The sequence below is a fragment of the Brassica oleracea genome, chromosome C4, assembly GCF_000695525.1.
Source record: "Brassica oleracea var. oleracea cultivar TO1000 chromosome C4, BOL, whole genome shotgun sequence".
Taxonomy (NCBI): domain Eukaryota; kingdom Viridiplantae; phylum Streptophyta; class Magnoliopsida; order Brassicales; family Brassicaceae; genus Brassica; species Brassica oleracea.
The window spans coordinates 41446390-41474086 of record NC_027751.1 but is presented as its reverse complement, the minus strand read 5'-3'; the positions used below and the strand labels follow the sequence as shown (position 1 = coordinate 41474086).

Below are 27697 nucleotides of genomic sequence, written 5' to 3'. Positions count from 1 at the left end.
TGGTATGTAAATATTTTCAAACAAGAAAATACATTTTTTTTTAACGTTGGATAATTATGCTATTACAAACACGAAGAAAATACATTCAAACCACACAACAAATATAACTAATTTGCTATGGTTTATGTGCACTAGCACCTCTACGATACTAAATGAACCTCTTAAACTTGTTACAAGAAAAGGTTGCTAGGGTATAATTAAACACCCGGAATGGATGATCACATAACGTCGAAAGAAAAGAGTTCGTAAGTAAAACTGAACAGATTTAGAGCAAGCACTATGAGCAAGATTATATGTCATGTTGTTTAAAACACAAAAATATATGATAATTGATAGAAGATCCAACAGATTAGTTGTTTTAAGTCATATTTAGACTTTTTTAATTGTCTTAGCGATTCATTTATAGAATAGTTTAAATATATGTGCCGATTCTTTTGCAAAAGAAGCACGAACACGTAAATACTTATTCTCTTGTGTAAATCATGACACCAAATCAGAACACCTCTGAAAGTAAATCAACCATGTATACAACCTATGGAGTAGCCCTCCAATTGAATACGTGTTCCGTTAATACAAAGACCATATCATCATAGCTAGTTCACTTACAATCTACTTGTAAAATTGTAAATGGCAAATTTCAGAGGCACATTTTAAATCTTCCATCGAGTGGTGAAACAAAAATAAAATGGATTGCGCATCTTAGCGACCACGGTGCATCATGGATGCGCATCATAGAGACAAACATTCTTATTCTACGACTACATTTTTTATTATTATTATTATTTTCCTTCTATCTCCTCTTCACCCATTGGTCGTCATCATCCGAATTTTCCGGGTCGGGCAATTTATTCAAATCGACCCGCTCCAACGACCCGTTACCGCTCTTAACTCCATTACAATTATCCTTATCCTCGTAACCACCGAGACTCTCGCCGGGTTTAACCACCACCGTCGCTCCGAGCGCGTCCACCTGAGCACCGACCTCCGCCGCTTTTCTCCTTATATACGCCGCCGACATATCTCCACCACCGCCTGAACCAGTAAGTCCAGCCAAAAGCTCCGGGAAATTGAGCCTCGCCGAAGGACCACGGAGGTAGAAAACAGCAGTGTCGTAAGCTCTCGCCGCCGCTTCGGGAGTAGAGTAAGAACCGAGCCAGATCCTGGAACGCTTGTTGGGTTCTCTAATCTCAGCCACCCACTTCCCCCATTTCCTCATCCGTATCCCTTTGTACGGTTTCAGATCTCTTTTCCTCGTCCCTATCCCCATCGTCGCCGCCGTCACCGCCCCTGTCGCCGCCGTAACTTTCGCTCCCGTCTCCATAAAAAAACTCCTCCAGAAAAATCACAGAATCATCGGCGTTTTTCTTCTTCGATCTGGGTTTCTCGAGAGAAAAGATATTTTGTGAGCGGCGAAAGGGTTACATGCGAAGGGAAGAGAGTTTAAAGACGTGAGGAGAAGAAAGAAGAGAAGGTTTGGGAATTCACCGACACTTGAAAAATTAAAACACTTTCTGATTTTTAAGCTTCTTTTATATTACAAGACAGAGAAGACAACCAATCTCCTCTTCCCATTCCTCTATTTATATACCACTTGTTGTGAGTATGTATTTTCCACTGTTACTGATCATTTATGTTTTTTTTTTCTTATTTTTTGTTTTATATAAATTTTTGTTTTATTGGTTCTTTTAAAGTAGTATATATATTTATTTATTTCTTACTATATGTTATATAGATTTTTGTTTTATTGTTGAACTACATATATATTTTTGTTTTAATGGTTCTTTTAAGTAGTATATATATATATGCTGCATCATATATGTAATTTTTTTTTGATCAATTATATATGTAAATATTTGTCCTCTTTAAATATGCATTATGTTCCAATGTTTAGTGTATGAAACTGGAAGAAGTGTTGTGTGTGGAATTATTTTATATTCCTTCTATTTCATTTTAATTGTTATTTTAGATTTGTGTATACATATTAATAACACATTTAAATTTGTATATTTACTAAATAAACAATTATTATCAATAAAGCTAACCACATTTCAACCAATAAAAAATATATTATAACATAAAATTAATAGATTTTGTATTGAAATTAACATTCATTTTTCAATTTGGCTCGGCTATTTTATCAGGTTGTATGTCAGTTTACTAGGGTTAGGATTACACATGTTTGTAAACAGATTAATGGGTTGATTTTTATTTTTATCTCCTTTTTCTTTGTTTTTTCTTTTTTCAGTTGTTGTAAAAAAGAACTAATTTTTTTTAATACGATTTTTTTTTTTAAAGGAGGGTAACATATATTTGCTACGCGTCTTCTTGTATAACAGTATTGTGAATAGAGTTTGGTCCCCAAAACATAAGTTTAATAATTCAAAAATGTATGTATGAGTCGTTTTCTTTTTATATCGTTGACAAAAAATGTGAGAATAAGTGGTTACAAAAGTCTATAAGCGAATGATGTACCGAATAAATTGTATATTTAATTAACTTCTGTCGTGAAACAATAGATTTAGAGTTGAATGTTTCTGTTATTTCATTAATGAATAAGTGTTCTTTTCTATAAGAGATTACAAGATAAATAAAAAAGAAAGTATCCAAAAACTAAATTCATTAGAATTAGGAAAACTACTAATACATAATAATGGAAAGATTACAAAGAAAAAAAATTCTTAATCATACAAGAAAAAGGAAACATGTGGCCACCTCTCTCTCTCCTCATAGGCCGACTCTCTCTCCTCTCTCTCTCCTCCGGATGGACGGTTATAGACCGGGCCGGTTATGGACATCCATCAATTGATTTATAACACTCCCCTTTGGATGTCATAACCATACAGGGATTGTAATACGCTTAATGTTGCCTCATTAAAACCTTATCATGAAAAACCCAGTGGGACAAAAACATGATGAAGGAAAAAGAGTACAACACGTACTACTCCCCCTGATGAGAACTTCAGTGGAGATCATTCAGCCTACGCATCTCAATCTGATGCGTGAGCTTCCTGAATGTACAGGTCGGAAGTGCTTTAGTAAATAAATCGGCCGAGTTATCACTAGACCGTACTTAGATCACCTTGACTTCTCCGGTCTTTTGCAAATCGTGGGTAAAGAAGAACTTAGGCAAAATATGTATTGTCCTATCTCCTTTGATATAACCATCTTTGAGCTGAGCTATGCAAGCCGCATTGTCCTCAAAGATAATGGTCGGTTCTTTACACTCGACCATCCCACAATCTGATCTGATATGTTGGATCATCGATCTCAACCAAACCACCTCGCGGCTAGCCTCATGAATGGCCAATATTTCCGAATGATTGGATGATGTGGTCGAGATGGTTTGTTTCATGGAACGCCATGATACGGCCGTTCCTCCATGTGTAAAAACATATCCTGTCTGTGATCTAGCTTGATGTGGATCTGATAGACATCCAGCATCAGCAAAGCCAACTAAACCATCCTTATTATGGTTAGTATAAAATAGACCCAAGTCTTTCGTTCCTTGTAGGTAACGAAGAACATGTTTGATCCCGTTCTAGTGCCTAAGGGTCGGACATGAGCTAAACCTGGACAGGAGATTCACGGCAAAGCCTATATCAGGCCGTGTATGAGTTGCCAAATACATCAAAGCTCCAATGGCACTGAGATAAGGCATTTCGGGACCTAGTACATCCTCATCGTCCATCTTGGGACGGAATGGGTCAGTGTCCAGGCCGAGTGATCTCACGACCATGGGACTGGTCAGAGGATGGCAATCGGCCATATTAAACCTCTTGAGTACTTTCTCTGTATATGCCTTCTGATGCACAAGGATACCATCACTTATGTACCCAAGCTGTAATCCCAAACAAAATTTTGTTTTCCCGAGATCTTTCATCTCAAATTCTTTCTTAAGGTATTCAACCGTTTGGGAAATCTCTCCAGAAGTTCCAAGGATGTTTAGATCATCAACATACACAGCTATGATCATGAATCCTTGATTTTCGAATTTCTTTATGAAAATACATGGACTGATAGGGTCATTTCTATATCTATCTTTCTCTAGGTACTCACTAAGTCTATTGTACCACATTCGTCCGGATTTTTTCAGTCCATAAAGAGATTTTTCCAACTTAATACAATGTTGGTCTCGAGAACTCTATTTGTTTTTCAATTCAATACCCTGTGGGACTTTCATATAAATGTCATTATCCAGTGGACTATAAAGGTATGCGATTACAACATCCATTAACCACAAATTCAGACCTTCTCTCACGGCCAAACTTATCAAAAATCTGAAGGTCGTAGCATCCACCACAAGGGAGTATGTCTCCTAATAATCTATTCAAGGTCTCTGTGAGAATCCTTGTGCAACAAGCCGGGTTTTATACCTCATGACTTCACCATTCTCATTTCTCTTCCTCACAAAGACCCATTTGTATCCCACTGCTTTAATATCATGAGGTGTTCGGATTATTGGACCAAACACACCTCTCTTTCTCAGTGATTCTAACTCCACGTTTATGGCTTCTTTCCACTTAAGCCAATCTGATCTTTGCATGCATGCATATCTAGACGTGGGTTCTTGATCCTCATTATCCATAAGTTCAAGTGCTACTTTATAAGCAAATAAATCATCCATGTCGATATGTTTTCTGTTCCACCCAAGAAATGGATGTTTGATTCCATGAAATTTCTTTTATCATTTTGCTGTTATCTTCCCCTAAGGTCGGATGTTCGGATTCATTAAAATGACAATCTGCATATCTGGCCTTAAACAAATCACCTGTAGTTGGCTCAAGATATTTTAAAATCGTGGGGGAATCAAATCCGACATATATCCCCATCCTCCTTTGAGGTCCCATCTTTGTTCTCTGTGGTGGAGCTATAGGAACATAAACGGCACAGCCGAATGTCTTAAGATGGGATACGTCTGGCTCATGACCCATAAGTAATTGTAATGGGGAATACTTATGTTCACTTGATGGCCTGACGCGTATGAGCTCGGCCGCATGTAGGACGGCGTGTCCCCATGCTGAGACCGGAAGCCTCGACCTCATGAGTAATGGTCGGGCTATGAGCTGTATGCGTTTAATAAATGACTCGGCCAAGCCGTTTTGTGTATGTACATGTGCCACGGAGTGTTCCACACTTACCCCCATGGACATACAGTAGTCATTAAACGCTTGGGAAGTGAACTCACCAGCATTATCAAGACGTATAGTCTTTAATGGAAAATCTGGAAAGTGTGCTCGTAATCGAATTATCTGAGCAAGCAACCTGGCAAAGGCCAAGTTCCTGGTCGACAGGAGACAGACATGCGACCATCTAGTGGACGCATCTATAAGAACCATGAAATATCGAAATGTCCCACTGGGTGGGTGAATTGGTCCACAGATGTCTCCTTGAATTCTTTCCAGAAAGTTTATAGTCTCTTTAGTGACTTTAACTGGTGATGGCCTAGACATGAGTTTCCCTTGGGAACAAGCAACACAAGATAGGTGCTTAGGGATGACTCGTTTCTCTTTAAGGGAATGGCCGTTCGAGTTCATAATCAGCTTACGCATCATGGATGACCTGGGATGACCCAGCTGGTCGTGCCACAAAGTGAAGTTATCGATTGCCTCTTTATTAAAAATGGCATTAGCTTTTATTTTTATTATATAGGTCTTTAAAACAAGTTTAAAATAAAAGACAACATAGAATTTAAAAACACCAAAACATAGAAATCAGATACAATGTCGAAATCACTTCAGTCTTTAAGACAATCCGAAGTTTCATAATCCATAAGATCGTCCTTGTCATGATCGAAGTCTTTTTCATTGTCTTGATAAACCATATGGGCTTCAAGATTCTTCCCTTTCAAACTCTCTTGATAAAGCTCAACAAGATGCTTTGGAGTTCTACAAGTCTTAGCCCAATGATTGTCCATTCCACATCTATGGCACACTGATTTACTTGGTTTGGTCGAGTGTTGAGGCTTAAACGAAGACCCACGTTCACGACCATGGCCTCGTCCAAATGAGCCACGATCATGTCCATGATCTTGTCCATTCTGATTACCTCGTCCACGGCCAGAGGAACCTCGGCCACGGCCACGTCCGTACCTACTTCCTCGACCACGGCCATAATAGCCATTTCCTTGGACATGGTGGGACTCTTTATCGTCCTCAATGTTGTGTGCTTCAGGTGGTGCTGCTGAGCCAACAGGTCTCATCTCACTGTTTCTCATTAATAACTCATTATTCTGCTCAGCAAGCAAGAGACAAGAAATAAGATCAGCATAGGTCTTAAAACCTTTCTCTCTGTACTATTGTTGTAACAGCACATTGCTTGTGTGGAAAGTGGAAAAGGTTTTCTCAAGCATATCCTGATCCGTAATACTTTCACCACACAGTTTAAACTTTGAAACGATCTTAAACATGGCCGAGTTGTACTCGTCCACGGACTTATAGTATTGGATTCTTAGATCCCTCCAATCAGACCGAGCCTTTGGTAAGATCACCGTTCTCTGGTGATCATATCTTGATTTCAACTCGTTCCAAAGCTCTAGTGGTTTCTCAATGGTTAGGTATTGATCCTTGAGACTCTCAGCTAGGTGGTGACGAATGATCAAGATGGCTCTGTAACCATCTTTCTCATTTGAGTTGTTGTCCTCGGTGATACATTCACCGAGACCTTTGGATTTTAATATGATCTTGGTATCAAGTGCCCACTGAAGGTAATTGTCTCCAGAGACATTTAGGGCAGCAAAATCCAAGTTATTGATTTTCGACATCTGAAATTATAGATTATAATATAAGTCTTTAGAAATAGAGTTTTCGGTTTAAAACAAACAAGCAAGCCTAATGGCCAAGACATATGCCTTACGGCCAAGACAGAAGCCACACGGCCAAGATGAGCCACACGACTATGGATGTAATAGGTTAACTCTTATGCATTTAGTTTGACATGTAATTGCAATCCTAACAATCACAGTTTCTATATGAGGCAATCAAACAAACGGCCAATCAAAGAAACAAGCCACACGGCTACTTGATCAAATTCAATACCATTCATAAGATGACGATCTAAGTGTAATTTGTAATCAATCAGGAGTGGTCAAATTCAGGTATGAAAACAATAAGGTCACACGACCACGAGGTGATATAATCAAGGACTTATCAAGTCTAATTAGGGTTTCAATTTGAGCAATTCAGATTCGAATTTAAACAATCCTATGAATAGTTCTAGGTGATCAAACAAACAATCAAGGTTCAAATCAAACAATTTAAAACCGTTTTTCCAAATTAGGATTTTAGGGATTTCGAAACTTTGATCTTTGATCAAAGGGATTTGATTTGAGATTCAAAATCATTAAGACTTATTCAAAATCAAAATGGATCAATCTTGAATTAGGGTTTAGGGGATCGGACTTATTCGAGCTCCGATTTACTCTTTTAGGGTTTGATCTATTTGTCCTAAGGCTTTCATATTAGAGATTTGATTTTAGGGTTTCAATCTTTACAAACAATCCAAATTCAATTCATGTTCTCAAAATTAGGATTACCTTTAGTTTTTGAAGATTGTAGAACCGGACCACCAAGAGAACGGATGAACCTCGAGCTGGCTCCTATCGCGAGCTGGAACGGACGTGAGCTGGAGCGGACGTGAGCTGGAGCGGACGGGGTTGCGTCTGATCGGGAACGTGCGCCTATCGCTATCGGGTCTCGTCCGGGATGCTTGCAGTCGGGATCGCGAGCTGAGGCAGAGACGGACGCAAGCTGAGGCTGAGACGTCAGACGAAAGCTGAGGCTGAGACGGGAACGCGAGACGGGGAACGCCAAGGGTTAGGGTTCGTCGGTTTTTAGAGTTAGAAGGATGCGCCGACTAGGTTTAAGGTTTAGGGGTTTTTCGATTTAGGGTTTTTGGCTCAGGGTGTTTCAGAGACTCGTGTTGATAACGTGTTGTAAAACAATAGATTTAGGGCTGAATTTTTCTGTTATTTCATTAATGAATAAGTGTTCCTTTATATAGGAGATTACAAGATAAGTAAAAAGGAAAGTATCCAAAAACTAAATCCACTAGGATTATGAAAACTACTAATACATAATAATAGAAAGATTACAAAGAAAAGAAAGTCATAATCATACAAGGAAAAAGAAACATGTGGCCACATCTCTCTCTCCTCAATAGGCCGACTCTCTCTCCTCTCTCTCTCTCCTGCGGATGGGCCGGTTTATGGCCGGACCGGTTATGGACATCCATCAATTGATTTATAACAACTTCGCTATTTTAGTTTATTTTATCGAACATTAGTTAATTATTACCCATGCGAATATTAACATTTAGATTTTTTAGGTAGATATATCAAGAAAAAAAATGGAAACCAAACGTTTTACGAAGTTTGCAATGCCTTGTTTTGCTTGAGTTTAAAAACATACTATTGATTGAGTGACCATGACATATTCATGATTTAGATCGGGTTTGGGTGAGTTTATAGTTGGTCCGTAGCCAGTTAAATGAAAATGTGTTATGTGATATGACTACCGAAACTCTAATATTTTGCTTAACGCATTATGTCCAGTTTAAATATTTATTAATACCTGAAAACATCTATAGAAGTATTGTCAGTTTTCAAAAAAAAAAGAAAGAAAAAAAGTTACTCTATTGTTAAGACTTAAGAGTTTGAATATATATATAGACATAGTTCATACACGCAATAAATCTAGTGACACACTATTGGTCTAGAGTCCGACATTTGCTAAATATTTTAAAACTCCCAAAAGACTTTGCACTGATGCAGCTGCGCATTTACACATAATAAACACTCGTCGACCTTTTTCATTGGACGGTAATAAAGTTAGCTCATAACTTTAAAATCAATTTTGCTTTTAAAGAAATCAAATGAGGTGCTTTGTCTTTTAACTAATTGCATTAAAATGAGTTTTACCAAGTTAACATGGTTTAGAAATGATATCTTACAATTTGACATATTTCTAGTTGAATGTGTACTTTGTCCAGCGAAAGGTGGCGTAAAATGTATATTATATCTTTCATTTAAACTCATTCACGTGGTCAGAAAAGATGTAGTCATAAAACCGATTTCAAATTGTGGACTATCCATTACCACCTTTTTCACCATCACTGTCGTATCCTTTTTTTGCAACACGATAACCACCTCTTTCACCACCACCACTTCCTTAACCATCCATTGATGGTGTAGTTGTGGACATGATTATTCGTTTCCAACCACATCAATTACGCATCCAACCACAGTGGCTGTCATCATCCGCTTTTTCTTCCACGACTGTCTCAGGTACAACACAACCACTCCACCAGGAACAAGATGTTTTCACTTATACTCACTGTTTCTCTGTTTTCATCACTCGAAACTCGATCTGATAACACACACGATAGTGTAGTTATGGACAATTATCCGCTTCCAACCACAACAATACACATATAATCACATAAGGTACCGTCAAATCTAAGAACACCACACGATGGTGTGGTTTGGATAGGGTTCTCAGTTTCCAACCGCAAGAATATGCATCCAACCACAACAACATCCGTCAGATATGAGAACACCTTATGATGGTGTGGTTGTGGACAAGGTGATCCGCCTTCAACGACAACAATCTCCGATGATGTGTTGTCGTCAGTGGATGTTGACTCGTCGAAGAAGTAGTCGATGGAGAAAAGGAAGAAGAGATCTAAGAGAGGAGAGGTGGGATAGAGAGGTGCAGAGAAAAGAGAGGAGAGAGAGTTGCGACATGTTTAACTTATTCAAGGTCATTTGGGTAATTGACATTGCCAAGAGTACATCGCATGTGCAAAGTATGTTAGATTGTAAACAGAGAGTAGAAAAGTATGTTAGATTGTGATTATTTCTAAAATGTATGATAGAGAAGAAGTGTTGACATACATATCGTTATGAGATGTTTAGTGAAATTGGATTTTTGAGAATAATTCCAAAATTCTCGAACACAAATTTTTCATAATACATATATATGTATGTATTTCTAAATATTATTATTTAATTATAGTTATTTAAAAATAGAAAATGTAACTGAAATTTTCTTTTTAGATATTTTCGATTAGATTTTCCATAATTTTGAGGATATCTATAATTAAATATATATATATATATATATATACATACGTATTTTGAGAACTTCATGCTGAAAAATTTTCATTGATATTGCTCTGAAGACTGGGGTGTTTTTCCTTCTAATCATTTCCTCAATTTTTTTTATAAACATTCTAAATTTTATTTTTCTATTTTCGCAAATGATAAAACTGTATGGTTATTTTTGTCAAATTTTGGATGAAATATTTCCGTCGGTAAATTTCTAAATTTGAGATTAGTTCCAAGAAGTCGGTTTTTTTGCTAAATTAGTTCCAAGAGGTCTTCCATACAGATACATGACTAATCCATTTAAATAGTGCGGCAAAGTGACCAAAGCGAATCGAACTACCTTTTTCGCAAAAAATATTTCTGTAGGTGAATCTTTATTTTTTTTGGGTAAAGAAATCAATAGTATATTTCTTTTGTCGTTTATAGGTGAATCTATATCTTAAAAATTGATTTTCTGTCATCCTATAATTGACGTTTGAAATTCATTTTTTTTTTTTAGAAACTAAACCTTACTTGACTACAAAAACAATAAAACAAAATTAGGTCGGTGGGTAACGAACGGTGTGTGACTGTTTGGAGATATACCATCACGTAAATTGACTACAATAGTCCTATCTGACATTTTATTTCATGTCATCGGCGTTTTACGGTAAAAATATTAAAATAGACAACATAAAATATTAGCATTCTATTGTATTTATATTTTGTTGACAAAAAATATGCGTTTATATTTTAAATTTTAAAATAGATTTTTAGTGTTATTTCATTTCATCCGCTATATGTTATTTGAGAAATGATTTGTCAGTGTCTTTTTTAGAATCACTTTCTAATATCACTTTCACATTCTATAATCATTTTCACTAAAAATGTGGCATAACTATTAAAATTGATGACATGATTTATGGATAAATATGACATGGATAACTACATTTAATGTTGATTTATATTTTTGATAAACTTTATAGAACACGGTAATAACATATACATTACATTTAGTGTTGATTATATTTTTTAGAGTATGATAATAACTCATACGTCATTAAAACAAATATATATATCCAAATATGACATTACTAGTTTTGAAATATTATTTAATTCTATTTTTATAATTATTCAACTTTTACTACTAAAATTTCTACAATTTCTTTAAAAAATCATAAATTTTTAATCGTAAAATCATTAGTTTCTTTTACATATCTACCAATTTTATAAATTATTAGTTTTAGTTTTTGATAATTATAGAATTTTGTATCAAATTTTATTAATTTTATACAAACTAATTTAATATATTTAACCAAAAATTTATCAAAGATTATAATTTTAAATATACAAATATATATTCTTAAATATAATTTTAAATAAAAAATATTTTAATCTTAATTTTATGTTTAATTAAATCAAATTTATATTATAAATATTAGTAAGAATAAAATAAAATCTAAAATATTAATAAATTTTATTTTCAAATATAGTTTGAATTTAATTTTTTTTACGACACTTGATGCAGGAAAATACCTAGTTGATAATAAAAAGAGATTGCAAAATTGTTACTCAAAATCGCAACCAAAATATTTCATAAAAAAAAAATATATATTTTAGTATATATCGCAAATTTTAAATAGACTTTATTTAAATATATAAGAAAATGTAATAATAAATAAAGTGATGATTATAACTAATAATTCTATTTTTTATATAGAATAAACTAAACTATTTGTGGGCTCTCCAAAATTTAAGTTTAGAAATGTTTGATGATAGTGCAGTACAATACCAAAATAGTTTAACGAGATTTTATATTAAAACTAAAATTTTGATTATCCTGATTGCTGTTTGTAGATTTTCCACCTCCACATACAAATCTTCTTCCATATAAATAAATATCAAAGGATCCAAGTATATAATACATAAATGGGATAAAATAATTTCTTCGAGTAGGCCGCCAAAAAATTATAAGGTCTTGATTGGTATACTATTAGCATTATACTCTACGCTTCAATCAACATTTGTTAAAAAAAGCATTTAGAAAAATATTTACCAAATGCTAATGCTCGGCAAATACTTTTTGGTCAATGCTTTCGTATAAGTTTTTAGTAAAGCATTTGCATTTACAATTTATAAAATTAGTAAAATATAAAATTAATTAATTTGTTTTATTTAATAATATCGTAAAATTATTTTATATTTATAAAATAAAATTTATATTTTAAAATAAATTTAAAATATTTTTTAAAGAAAATAATTTTAATTGTAAAAATTATTTTAAAATAATATTTTTGATATCATTTAATAAAATAAATTGATTTTATACATTTTTTAATTATATATATATATATATATATCAGAAATATATTCAATGTAAATAAATAAATTATATATTATATACTAATTTTTATAGTAATTTTAAATAGCATGTTCATACTGTTCTAACAATCATTTTATTTAATAGTTAGGGAATTTCATATTTATCACTTTATTGGTATCATTATTCATGTTTACCACCACTAAAAAGACATTTTCAAAAACATATTCTTCCTTAGGACACAAAAAACTCTTATACCTTTGTTCTATATATATATAATAAATAAATAAATAAATAAATAAAATTAAGTTTTTAAATTATACTTTTTCAAATTCAAAAGTTTTTATAAATTTTTTTTTTGATTTTTTTTAAAAATTATTTTTGAAAATCGAAAATTCTTTTTGAAACTATTTTTTAAAAACTTTTTATATATTTTAAGTAGAGCGATTCTCCTAAATAGACAAAAATAGACTAAAATGAGAAAAAATAACCAAAATGTTTCATTTAATAGGTAAAATGACACTAATACCATAGATATATATAAAAAAAAAATTGTTTTTATAGTTTTAGATTATATTTTTTCAAATTTGAACTTTTTTATAAATTTTTTTTTTTTAATTTTCTTTTTTTCTAAATTTTTTTTTATTTTTTATTCAAATTTTCTTTTTGTAATTCGAAAATACTTTTTGAAAATATTTTAAAAATTTTTATTTTTAAATTTTTAATATTTATTTTTTATTTAATAAAATTTTAAACCTCAATCCCAAATCACCACCCCTTAACTCTAAACTCTAAGGTTTGGATTAGTTAATCATAGAGGTGTATATTTACCTTTTTAATAAAACATTTTGGTCTTTTTTATCCTTAGAATCTATAGTTTTGACAAAAAAAAATTTAGTGCTATCCTAGGGTATTTCTCTTTTAAGTATTTATTTATATATTTATTAGAATCCTTAATTTTCCATTCCAAAAATCTTACTCTACTCTTCAACTCTAAACCTTAAGTATATAATAGTTAACCATAGGGTTTAAATGTCTTTTTTCTTCTTTAAAAGTTAGTGTAAAAATGGTTAGTATTGATAGTATGAATGTGGTATTTTTTGGCAATTTTCCTAAATAGTTTAGTAAGATCATACAGTTTATGAAGCGTACTGCTTATATATCATTCTTGCTACTGTTTTATAATCTATTCCGCCAATCAAGGCCTAAAAACAAAACTTTTGGAAGAAACTAAATTCGGGTGTTAACCATATCTAAACAAAAAACTCTCAAAAGTTATGTATATAAATGAAAAATCTAAATGCATTTCACAGTCAACCAGAAAACTCCACTAAACTCTGATTGCTGAAATATCTCTTGACTACCAAATAATATATTTAAAACAACAAAAACTAACTTAACATAGGAAAATATGAAACATTGGATCAACAAATGGTTTCTGGAACATCAGTGTGATGCTTCTACTTCTCTCTCTAAAAAAAAAAAAGAAAACCCTAGTTGCAGATCTCGTTGGGTGGTCGACGGCTTCCTCGGCTCCGGTCCGCCCCCTCCCGTCGCTGCTCTCTTCTTTCTCGCCTCTCCTTGTTTCCTTTCTCGGTGTTCTGAGGGCTTGCGCCACCGCGGTTCCAGATCTGGTGCTGCCTCTCTCAGAACTCCGGAGAAGCGTGGAGGAGGAGTGGATGTGAGGTTCCTTCGGTTGGGTGTGGTCGTGGAAGTCTCGATCTGGCGTCAGATCTGGATTCCGGAAGTAGATCCGTCTCCTTCCTCTGCTTCCTCTACCTTCCGTTCTCGGCGTGGGTGAGAAGGCTCGCTTGGTTTAAGGCACTTCTCGGTTTCTCCAGGCGGTGGCGTTCCGGTGTTTCCCTGCGTGTCTTGGTGTTCTCCGCAGGTGTTCCTTGTTAGACCGGTCAGTCTATCTCGCGGGGGCTTCCAGGGGTTGATTACGGTTCGAAATCGTGAAGGTCCGTTACGGGTTCTCCGTCGCGGTGCGAGTGCGAGGTGGAGAGTCGTCGACCTTGTCAACCACGGCTTCTTCATTTGGTGGCGGCACGTTCAGAGCCTGCTTGTTTCAGGGGCATGGTCTAGGGCTGCCTCCTGTCCACTTTGACTCAAGGTGGTGCTTGATCGTTCTGTTTTCTTGATGTAGGTCCGGTAATCTGTGGCGGCTCTTGGTGGTTTCTTCTCCAAATAAAGCTCGACTTGGTGTGAGCGGGTGCACTCGGTTGCGAAGGATGATGTTTGTTCGTGGAGGCTGCGGATTAGGCGGGCTGCACGAGCTGTTCTTGACAACTTAGATCTTTAAGGACTGATCATCGGGATCGCCATACTCTACCGGGTTCACTCCTCGTTATAACTGCAGGTTTGATTTTGCGGCAAGTGTAGGTTCCAACTCTGGTGCGTCTTTGCTAATTAGCTGCTCCTCTTGTAGTCGGTTCATTCTATTGTCCAAGTCTGAGTTTGTGTTTAGTTTTATTTCTGTTAATCTGTTTTTAGTGTCTATGTTTTTTTTTTTTTTAAAAAAAAAAAAAAAATTAAAACTTGGTAATGAATCTTAATATTTTTACCAAAAAAAAAAAAAATGAAACATTCGCGCAGGTCGAATTGTCCGTGAATATGACCGACATTACAAATTTGTGATCTGGATTTGCATGGCTGTAAACATAACACAAACTTTTGGGAAAGTTACAAAAACTAGTTGAGTAAAAGGAGATTCTCTTCGTTTACAAATTAAAAATAAAATATTGCAATGATCAGGAACACTTATGATTATGCCACTCACGTACATGTATGATGGGGGAGACCCAACAAAAATCAAGAAATGTATTTAATTTATTAGGTTTACCTAGTTTTTTTTTTTGAAAAAAAGATTAAATCCAAATCTATTAAAAACACATACCTAATCTCCGGGTAAGAGTTGCAACCTACGGATAGACATTCTCCGGGATATTCAAATAGGTCATAAGCAATAGATTTATATCCGCGTAGCTACAGGTGAAGCTAATAATTTTGCACTACATGAAAGTCGATCCCTCATTTGGACCAATAAGACAACTCCTACTCTACTGGAAACCACTAGACCACCACGATGTGGTTAAGTTTATCTAGCTTTTACCGTTTGTATTTCTCAAATAATACATTGTCAAAAATTTTAATATTTTTGTTTATTTAATAAATTTGGCCGTTTAGCTTTTGTGTTATTATAAAATATATATACTGCACAAACAAATAATGCATCTGATATTGTTATGACAAAATACTGCACTAATCATGTATGCAACATAGTTAATAATATACTAAATTTATTAGAATATTAAATGTTAACTACATAATATCCGTCCCACAAAAAATTAAAAACAAATATATTTTATAAAAGTAATTATTAAAAAAATTGCAAAAAAAGTCTGCAACAAAATTAGCTCTATATTTTATATAGCAAAATTTGTGACAATTTAAATTGCATCTTTACGTCGTAAATATTGTATAGATACTATAATACTATAAAATTGCAATAAAATTATTGCAAATTTGCTATTTTGTTTGCTATATATTTTACGTAGCAATGATTTTTCACTATTAATGTTGCACAAATGTGCTGTAAATGTACAACATTTGTTATAAAAACATTGTTGCAATAATATGACAAATATAGCCACAACCTAATTTGTTGCTAATTTTGCAACGTATATGCGACACACATGAATATGCAACATCCAAAAAGCAAGAAGTTAAAATTTGTCACAATTTTATTGCAATTTCATATTTTCAACAATATATGAGTTATATTACAACGATATATCACTATTGCAATATGTCTATTTTCTTGTAGTGTATTTACAGCAATATTTTGTAGATTTCAAAGTACAATATTATTTAAATTTAATAAAATTATGATTTTGTCCATTATTTATGTATTTTATGGAATAATATATGTTTATGTAAAATTTTATTTGTATTTTGAAATATTCTACAGACAAATTAAAAATTTATATAAATATACAATATAATAATCAAAATAGAATATTTATTTATTTGGTATTTATTATAGTTTATCTTTAGAAAATTGAAATTGAAATAGAGTAATACATCTTTACATGTCTCGCATTGGTCATTTTTGGATTATAATTTTTAATATAAATTACTTGTGTTTGTTAAATTTGTAAATATATGAATAATAGATGGCATAACTGTTGAAAAAATCCACAAAAAATTACAGTCATAAAAATATCATCTGAAACCATTCAAATACATTATAAAATGATATAAATATTAGTAAATTTATTTTATTTTTATCCAGTAAATGGTTACTTATATAATTTTCAATATTTAAAAGTTTTTAAGTATGTTAAAAATTATAGCTAATTATAATTAATTTTATATCTAATTTTATAATATTTTTATAAATTAAAGTTTATCATAAAATCTAGGAATTTTGGTTATTTCCTGCGTATATATATTTTAATTTACTTTTAAAATTTAAAAATTAATTAATATATTAAATTATTAAATTATATTTATTATTTAATTTAATATTTAATATTATATTATTTTAAATCAACGTTATAAATTTTATATTGTGTATAGAAGTCTAAGTTAAATTAATATTAATGCATAACAGGTATTTTATAATAGTTACAAGATTATGTAATTATTTATATTTTAGAAAATATATTATAATACTTTATTAGATTACAATCTTATCGAATTTTGTTTATAAATATCTTTTTAATTACCTTGCTTTACAAATATTTCAATATTTAGTTGAATTAATGGAATAATTAAATTGTTATATGAAATATTAAGATGCATAGTTAATATATTTGTGCAAGTTTGGTAATATTACGTGGTAAATTAGTGTTATGCTCAAATTGTATTTATGTTTTGATAGTATTGATTAGACGGTCAAAATTCAACTAGTTATGCTTAAGTGTTGTTTCAGTTGATTCTTTTAAATAAAGTGCTAATTCAGAAGAAATTTTTTATTTTTATTGAAATTATTTCTAAATCTATGATATCTTACCTTTTTATACTCAAACAATCCACAATCACTCATAATTCTGAAAATATGCCAATTTAAAATAGAAGAATATATTTAGAATTTTACGGTTTCTCAACTGAATTGAGTTTCTCAATATTAAAAAAACTGTTTTTAAAGAAAAACTTTTAGAGAAACTCTAAATAATATTGACATTATATGATTAACCTATTTTCTATACATTAAAATTTAGTTATAAGATTTAATTTCATCTGATAAAAATCTTATATTTGTTAAATATTCTATAAAATAATAATCCATAAAGATGATGTTAAACATTTTGCCGTACTCAAACTCAAACCCTCTGCTAAGATTTCGCTTCGGTGTCTCATTTGTAGAGCAAACCCCTCCCAACGTGAATCGAACCTGTGACCACCTAGACCCCTACGATGTAGTCTAATTTTATATAGAGATGCATTTACTAAAAATAATTATATATTAAATATGATATTTACTTGATTTATAACATTAGCCATTATGCTAATTTACCAAAATAGATTCATAAATAAAAACAATGAATTTTATATTAATGTAATGCCATGAATTGTACTGGCATGTGCATAATGGAACTCTCTCAGCATACTGTATTGTCTGGGATTAGATACAATATGGGAGAAAACATCAAACCGTTAAGTATCAACAACTATGCGTCGTTTTTTTATGTGCAGACTCTTGAAAAGGAACTGGGTGATTCATTATTCTCACGATTGAGGAGCACGTTCCTTGGCCCTATAATCGAGGCAGGATTACAACCGACAGATGGATTGGTGTTTTCTGCAAAATCAGTTCATTTCGTGGTGTCAAGGCGGATTATGACAACACAAACGTTCGAGTGTTGGTTCCGCTTTAACCCATGCGATTCTATTTACGAGAATGTTATTTGGTCACAGGTTTACCTTGTCGGGAATCAAGAGAAGAAGACATCTGTAGTGGTCCCTTCATCAATACAAGTGGGACACGACACACTTGTGAGGACTTGCTAGCTTAGATCAAAAGTGCGCCTAATGATGCAGAGGAATGCAAACTTAGGTTGGGGATGTTATTGATCATGAATAGTGTATTCTTTTTGAGGTATTCGAATAGCAAATGCTTTGCTCCTTTTCTAACGAGAGTTACCAAAGTCAATATCATCTCCAGCCTAAGTTTGCATGCCTCTGCATCATTAGGCGCATTTTTGATCCAAGCTAGCAAGTCCTCACAAGTGTGTCGTGTCCCACTTATATCGATGAAGGGACCACTACAGCTGTCTTCTTCTCTTGAAACCCGACAATGTAAACATGTGACCAAATAATATTCTTGTAAGGAGAATCCCATGGGTTTTCTAGCAAAGCGGAACCAGAGCTCGTATGTTCGTGTTGTCATAATCCGCCTTGACAACATGAAATGAACTACTTTCACAGAAAACGCCAAACCATCTATTGGACGTAATCATTCCTCGATTATAAGGCCAAGGAACATGCTCCTCAATCGTGAGAATAATGAATCACCAAATTCCTTTTGAAGAGTATGCACATAAGAAAATAACTCATAGTTGTTGATACTCAATGGCTTGATGTTTTCTCCCATATTATATTTAATCCCAGGGAATACAATATGTTGAAAGAGTTTCATTATGCACTTACCAATACAATATGAAAATCATTTCACAGGAGAGTCTTAATCCAAACTTTGTAAAGTTATCTAAACTTTTACTTAAGATTCTTAAGAAATAAATCTATTTATAATAGATTAATATTAATGCACAACAGTTATTATTTTATAATGCATAACAGTTATTATTTTATAATGCATAACAGTTATTTTAAATTAACAGTTATTTTATAATGCATAACAGTTATTTTAATAGTATAAGTTAAATTAATATTAATTCATAAAAATTATTTTATAATAGTTACAAAATTATGTAACTATTTATATTTTAGAAAATATATTATAATACTTTATTAGATTACAATCTTATCGAATTTTGTTTATAAATATCTTTTTAATTATCTTGCTTTATAAATATTTCAATATTTAGTTGAATTAATGGAATAATTAAATTGTTATATGAGATAATAAGATTCATAGTTAATATATTTCGTCAATACTTTACGCAAGTTGTAAAAACATTGACCATGCAAAAACAATGAGAATTTTCAGACCAATATTACTGAAACTGACGTGTGGATTGTAGTTTCAAAAGTCAATATGGTTGAGAATAACCATATAGAATGGTGGTTTTGATGACCCAAATAATATCTTGTAATGATATGTATATTTTCTAAAATGCAAAATATGTGTTTCGAAAAATCCAAAGCATACAAGTTGGATTTATAAATCAACTTGGAAGAACTATGAAAATAGTTGTATGTAAAAGGTGAATTTCAAAGAATGAAATACATTTTTCGAAACTATTTTTAGTCATTTAAAGGAATTGTAGATTAATCTTTCTAAACTCTTAAGAGATGTTGAATGCAAATATGCAAGTTTTTGAGCTATCTCAAGAAATGTGGGGGAGATTTGCTTACCATATAAAGTCGTTGGCAAGAGGCCAAATGAACTTAGTGATAATTATCACAATATGATTAAAAAGAAACTAGTGTCATGAACTGAGTTTTGTGTATAATGGTTAATAGTATCTTAAAAAAAAGATGACAAAAACCATTATACAATTTATCTCAAGAGATTATGTTCATTATGTTGACAACCTAGGATCCTTTTATTAAATGTGTTTCATGAGATCAAATTGTTATATTATCAAGAGGAATGAGTTTAAGCCTATAAATTAATATGAGGTTTGACGGTAACTCTACCTAAATGATCGGAGATCCTAATAAATAGGTTCAAAGAGATAATTAAGTCAAACTAAATCTGCCCAGAGCACTGTCATACTTTGGTCTATACTGAGTTCATATGATGATTAAGCAGTGCTACATCTAAGGATTAGAGGATACGCATTTGAATTTAATGATTTGTGTCCATAGTTTTGAGATACAAGTGGAGTAGTAAATGATACTCATTTAATCAAAATTAATGGCAAATCACCTTGTGAGTGTGAAATGAGGCCATTTCTAGAAGAATGACGGAAATGTTATATTCTCCAAGTTCACTCATGATTTACCAGGCATGTTCACAGCCAAAATGAACAAAACAGAGAACTTAGTCTTGTGAGAGAATGAAACTGTAGTTATTGTCTAGGTTTACATCGAAGCCCGGGTGGTTCAAGACATCATGTTCACTATCTTGCCGAGTAAATCCGATAGCTATTAACAATGACTGGTTCAAGGCTGAAAAATTGCTACCAACTCATCATGCAGTGAAATTTTAGTTTATACTCTCAAAATTCCTTAGTTGAGTCTTGTCGAGTCATGTCTAGGAAGTCAAGTCTGTCGTCGAGTCGTCTAGTATCTAGAATCATTTCTGTTCATGTGGGGATTGTTGAAACTATTTTTTGAACATTATGAACAGTGTATTCATATGTCAAAAATGAAGTTTTATTTGAATGAGAAATTGAGGTATAATGTGCGTGATTTGAAAAACTTGTATAAAGTAGCAAATACACACTGGATATTTGAACTTGGATTTGAGTTTTGATTTGTTAGTTGGACTTCATGTTCATTAGCTTAATCTTATAAACTAAATATATGTTTATCTTTTATATTGATAAAATATAAAAAAGAAATACATTTAAAAGTAAATTATTTAGTTTTATTTGGTCAAACAATAATAATTCTACTGTATAATTTCTTGGTCAAAACGTTGAATAAATTTATATAATTTTTTTTTCATCAATAATACAGACTCATACTGACTCTGTAAACCAAACCGGGTGATCTGAATCCATGTAAACGATAAAAGACAGTTGATTTCTAGCACTGCGCGCTAGACTATCCACCTTTGAATTTTGCGTCCGTGGTACATAGATAATCTCTGATCGGGTGAAGCTCTCTTTCAGGGTCTTGATATATTCCAAATAATTTGGAAAAGCTGGCCATTCTTCAGGTTCGGAAACCATCTTCACCAATTGAGAACAATCCGTTGCAAACATAACCTGAAATTGACGTAAATTTCTCATACATTCCATTGCCCAGAGCAACGCTTCAATCTCTGCATGAAGAGGATAGACTAGCCCTAACATTCCTCGCCCCCAACAATCCATCAAAACCTTCCAAAGTACTGAGCCAACCTTGTCCTGAAAAACTATCCCCCTCTTTCCACGAGCCATCTGTAAAACACCATCTTCCTGGGATCGACGGCAATATCGCATATATTATTTGTGGTGTCTTCCTCTGGTCATTCACTACTTGTGCCTCAGCCCACAGTGTTGACTCTGTTTCATCCAATTTAAGCGTATCCATAGGATCCATATCCAAATTACTGAAAACTTTATTATTCCTAGCTTTCCAAATATACCATAGTATCCATGCAAACTGATGATCCTCCATCTGCGGGAGAACTCTCCAGAATAGATGATCCATATTTGTGAAGAGCGATCTAGTTGGAAAAATATCTGGATTTGATGGTATCTTCGAAAGAGCCCAGACCTGGACAGCTGGAGGACATTCAAAAAACACATGATTTATCGATTCCTCAGGAGCTCCACATCTGGCACAACAAATATCCCCTTGGATCCCCCTCGTTTGTAAATTCTTCCGCACTGATCCTGCCACCAGTTGCCATAGGAAATGTTTTAACTTTGGTGGGCACCGTATTTTTCAGCAGTAAGCCTTCAAAACAACAACTGCGGGACCAATCAGTAATGGTGGTCTTTCTCTATCTGGTTAAATCCGCTCGACCTGATATCCTGATTTGACCGTATATTTCCTATTTTTTGTAAAGTGCCATCCATTTCTATCCATCCTCTGAGTCTTGCTCAGTGGTATGCTTTCTATAAGTTTCACATCCTGAGGATCCACCAATGTCCGAATTGCCTCTAAATTCCAAGTACGCGAAGTAGAGTCAATGAGGGACTCTACAGTAAGGTCCGGGTATAAATTGTGTTGATTTTTATTAGCTGGTCTCGGGCGAGTGGATGGGAGCCAAAGATCATTCCATACAGATATAGAAGACCATGATTTCACCCGTTTAATTAGTCATTTGCTAACCAGAGATCTAGCAGAAACAATACTCTGCCAGCCATATGACGGAGAATATGAACGAATTGGTTCCAAGGGTGAAGCATTCCTATAATACCGACCTTTCAAAACTCGAGAAAATAAAGTGTTTGGCTTTTCTATCAGACGCCAAACATATAAATTCATATAATAATTGGCAAGAATTAAAGACTCCATTAGTGCACCATGGATGTTTCATTTTTATGTTGAAAAATGAAACTTCTACTTTTCATTATTTTTCTATTGAATGACTTGTTAGCATTATAGAAACACATACACTAAACACCAACAAATCACTTTTTTCTACTTTGAATAGTTTTGTTTATATTTTTATTTTGTGTCTGAGAGCACAATACAAAAATAGGTTCGAAAGATTATGTTCTTCAGTGATGGGAGACATAAACATATGCAATTTTATCATGGGTATCTGAGCGCAATAAAACCGTCACACTACGGGGCGTTTAAAGATTTAAGGAAATAAATTTATTATCTCGACTCTGCATTTCTTCTTTATCAGTTTATTTTGGTATTGTAATTTTAATTTTTGTTCTTATTATTTTTACAAGTGTTAGTTGTTCCCTTTGTTGTAAAACAAGGTTTTTACATATTCTGTAGTATCCCTATATTTAAGATGGTTTACGTTCCAAAAACAACAGTACAAGGATAGAGACGTAAAGTTGACTGATATCATCGGATATATACTGGAGACTTGTGGAACTGAGGTATTTGTCTTCGTAAGCAGGTAAGTGGAATACTGAAATGCTTGAATATGGTTGGAAGCTTGACAGCAGAAAGAGATGGTGAACTAAGAAAAACTGCTTTGAACACCCTGGCTTCGGGTTATAATTAAGATTCTTGGTAGGGCATAAAATTTAAGAGCTTTTGAGAAGTTATTGTGTGTTCTTTTCAAAATATGCCATGTCTTACAGCGATTAGTGCACAATTATAATATTATCATTGTGGCACCCCGGTCGTAATTGACCGGAAATGACATGGTCGCTGTTCCCCGAAGGCCGACCCGAGGTTCTCGGTTTCTTCCGATCACCTTAGACCAACAAACCGAGAACACCGACGCTCCTATCGGATATCACTCTAGGCTTTTTAACCCGACAAGCAATACCCGATAGTTGATTCATCCCGGACTAGGACTAGTAACATATGAGAACTCGTAATTTATAAACATTTTTTATACATTATTTATTTATTTTAAAACATCTTACAAACCGTTATAGTTTTAACCTACGGCATATCGCCCAACAACGTTTTACAGTAAATATACAACAAAAGATTCGTTGCAAGGACAACAAAAACTACCACTGGTTAGGCCGTTCCTTTAAGTCCAAAAGAGTAAGTCTCCCGCCTAACGGTTACCTGCACACACGAATGAGTCGTGAGTAACAACATACTCAGTGAATCTAGAATCATGACACATTAAATCATCAATACAAACAATCACAATAATAATAATAATGCATAAGTATGATCACTCAACTACTAGTACATATTCCATCATTATGAGTCTCGCCCTATACACTACTTCATATCACCCGTCCTTAGTTCATAATTATATTTATAAATATAGGCATATGCTAAACCCGAAACCACAAAAGCCTAAGAGCTTAACTGGTAATTCAAGTAAATAAAAATAATTAAAATTCATCTCCTTCGGATAATCACTTTATGATCACCCAAAACTGGATCGTCACCCAGTACACAGCCCTAGTCCGCAATACCGTAACTTCGTGTCTTCGTACAACTTGAAACGTTACGTGAACCACGTACGAACAAGTGACGGCTCTTCGTATAATACGGGGATATTTAAGTAATGTGTATTGACTAAGACTTCATATGATTATTACTTCCATGAATTATTAACTATATGAATGCATATATAATTAATACTTGGGAACAGGTACTAAGTTATAGATAAACCTCCATGAACACTTAAGAAAATTTCCTAAGAGTTAACATGAGTTGAACACTTCAAGAATAATTAGATAACACTTAATCATTCGTGACTATTCACTGCAGCTAAATCATGCTACACTCATACATGATTTATTCATCCAACTGTCTAGACTCACCTTGATACAAGTCTTGAAACCGAATTTAAGAAGGCCTGAAACTGATCTCGAATGAGCTGAAACGATCCTGAGAATGGACAAGGTTCATGACGGTTAATAAGGTTCTCTGATCACCACATCCAAACCACTTCACTACAGCTTACCAAAACAACTAGAAGGCTTGATCTTGGCTGAACACTCCTCTCAAGCTAAGCTCACAATCTGACTATTATCAAAACATAAACAAAACTTGGTTCAGAACAGAGCAAGGCTGGTGATTTGATCTGATCAGCTTAATTACCTTTCTTCTTCCACACATCAACAACAACACAGCCTGGTTGAAGAAAATAACACCCAAAACTCTCTTGATTTTTCTCCACTGATTTTTCTCTTCTTTCTCTCTTGAATTCTCAAAAAATGCTCTCTGTTTTTTTTTTCTTTTGTTTCTCACGACAGGAGAGAAGAAAGTGGTGACTAATTATCTGATGGCTAAGTTGAGTTTCTTCAGATTACACAAGTCTTGGTGAGAATAAGACAGCTGGCTTCCTGATTCATAATCATCCACTAAGAAGCTCACTAATTTCTTCTTTTGAAGAAATCTCTCTCAGCCACATGATTTAATTTTAATAAATCCAGCAAGCAAGCAGCCTGCTTGTGACTATCATGTGTTGTTTAAATAATTAACTGAGAATGCAAGCAGCTGACTGAGATTGAGAGACAAGCGAGAATCAATAGGTCTTTGTTTATTTATTTATTTTTATATGAAGGTCATTACACTCATACTTTCACAAACTTTGGAAGAATCATGATTCTAAAAAGAATGTTGCTCTTGATTTTACATGCCCCAAGAATTGTTTTTGCACTCTTTTTTCATTGTTTGGCTTGTAATGTACCTTATGATATCTAGAAATATATTGGGAAGCTTACAGAAGCTCAAAATAGTATATATGCTTGATGAAAAATTTAAGTGGAAAATAAGCCCAAGATACAAACTATTTTGTCTGTTTCATTGTTTTATTTGTGAGTTTTGTTTTCATCGTTTTACCTTCACCAGTTCAAAGAAATGGAGAGAAGAAGAGAAGGGAGACCTGGGGATGCACGAGCAGCGTTAAGGCGTTCTATTAGAGATAATGGGTGCGTAAATTTGTTGAAGATTTTGATGCGACTTTACCTTGCATTGCCTTTCCAACATTAAAGTGTTCTGGTCGGCTTATTCGTACTCATCATTGGTGATAATCTGAAAGTTGAGGCTATAATATTCATAAAAATGCTAAGCCTAATGTTTTGTTTTTAGTAGCCAGGAACAGAAAGGATTTTACGAAGTGTTTAGTGTATGTATTATTTATGTTGTGAATGCAAACAAAGTTTCACATTGGAAGTTTAGAAACATAATGTCTAATATATAAAAAGGATGTCCAACTCTGACTAGTACAAGGCCTTTTGGGAAAGAGCCCAAAACCAAATTCATGCGGGCTTTGTCTTTAGGCCCAAATTGGATAATATTGTATTAATCGTTCGCGGAAGAGTTGGATATAGGGCTTGAAAAGCCCAACAAGTGATATCAGAGCCAGGTTGAAGAAAATCTGCAAGAAATACTAGAATACCCTTCAAGTTTGAAGGAGCTCCACCGTTCGATGGGAAGAGAGAGGTATGTGGCTGAGACCAGTCAAAAAAAAAGATTTTGGAAGCTTCAGTTGTGCGGGGAGGATCTCAAGGTGACTTCGCGATTAAGGGGTGTGCCAGAGACGGCATAAGTCTCTCCCTAACGACGACATAAGATTAGGTAGATATTCCTAATGGCGCTGCAAGGATTAGGTGTGAATGACTAATGGTGCAGCAAGGACTAGGTGAATATATCCTAATGGTGTAAGAAGGGTTAGGTGAAGAATCATGTTGGTGACTACGGCGGTACAAGATATGTGCCAGGTTTCGTTTGAGTTTGGAAACCAACGGCTTAAGTGGTACTTGGTTTGAGAAGAGGTTTGTTGTGAACGCAAATAAAGTCTCACATTAGAAGTTTAGACAAATAATGTTTAGTGTATAAAAAGGATGTCCAACTCTGATTAATACAAAACTTTTTGAAAAGGAATCCATAACCAAATCCATGCGCACTTTGCCTTCAGTCTCAAAATGGAAATATCGTAATAATTGTTCGCTGAAGAGTTGGACAAAAGGTTTGAAATGCCCAACAATTTATAACGAGGATCTCATCACTTAAATTTATGTTTCAGTCTGAGAATTGATTTGATGCTTCCCCACATAGAGTTACTTTTTGTGCCTGATGAAGCAAAATCACGGCATAACATTGGCACTGCAAACGTCAACATATCGGCAAGACATCCTTGCTTCAGAAACAGGTAAGTTGTCGGCCCTCACTTTGGAAGGATGTAATTTTATGATGGTATGCAACTTTACAAATCCACACGAACATAGAAACATTACAAACTTGATCTCATGTCTTTTAGTCTCAAAATATCAAAAATGAGTAAAACAAGAAAGTCATTGAGTTTCTAGGTTTTTTTATAAAATTAATATCAAACATATAGACCTGTTTATTTTATTTTTCAAAAATGTATATAATAAATTATGATTGTTGTATATTTGTAAATTAATTTTATGTTATAATATTTGGAACTGGTGTTAACAAAAAAATAATATTTGGAACTGGTTTTTGGAACCCTCTCATCTATGTAGAAAAACTTTAATTAGTATTTATTGTAACTAGAGATTTTGCCCGGGCTACGTCCGGGACTATACAAATAACATATATTTTATATGTATATTACAATATATACATCTATGTTATAAAATATAAATAATAAATTGAATTAAAATGAGTAAAACTCACAGTTTGTTGTCTTCTACTATCTAAAATATGTATGGGATAGTGAACAATGTGAAATGAATAAAGAATTTGTTAAACCTAAGTTATTCTCAAAAATGTTTTTTTACATATTTAGTTTATTATAAAATATATTATTAATCTCAACATCACATATTTGTTTCAGTTATATGTATTATTTATATAATGTGTATGTTTTTATATCGCTCTTATTTAATATTTTATAATATATTTTCTTATGATTAGAATCTGTTTTTTAAATT

General features: G+C 33.3%; 2 protein-coding genes and 1 long non-coding RNA gene across 3 annotated transcripts; 1 reads left to right on the top strand and 2 right to left on the bottom strand.

Annotated features, from left to right (window-relative positions):
* Positions 1-543: 543 nt before the first annotated feature.
* LOC106339355 (ethylene-responsive transcription factor ERF008) lies at positions 544-1558 on the bottom strand. Its single transcript, XM_013778146.1, has one exon. It carries the CDS (start codon positions 1319-1321, stop codon positions 791-793), a length of 531 nt encoding a protein of 176 aa, XP_013633600.1. The 5' UTR covers positions 1322-1558; the 3' UTR covers positions 544-790.
* A 16438-nt stretch (positions 1559-17996) lies between these two features.
* On the top strand, positions 17997-18428 carry LOC106338916. Its single transcript, XM_013777784.1, has one exon. It carries the CDS (start codon positions 17997-17999, stop codon positions 18414-18416), a length of 420 nt encoding a protein of 139 aa, XP_013633238.1. The 3' UTR covers positions 18417-18428.
* A 5335-nt stretch (positions 18429-23763) lies between these two features.
* On the bottom strand, positions 23764-24905 carry LOC106340949. The gene is made up of 3 exons (XR_001269544.1): positions 24757-24905; positions 24614-24680; positions 23764-23900 (listed from the first exon to the last, which is right to left on the bottom strand). It is a non-coding gene; the product is annotated as an uncharacterized LOC106340949 (long non-coding RNA).
* Between the last annotated feature and the right edge of the window lie 2792 nt (positions 24906-27697).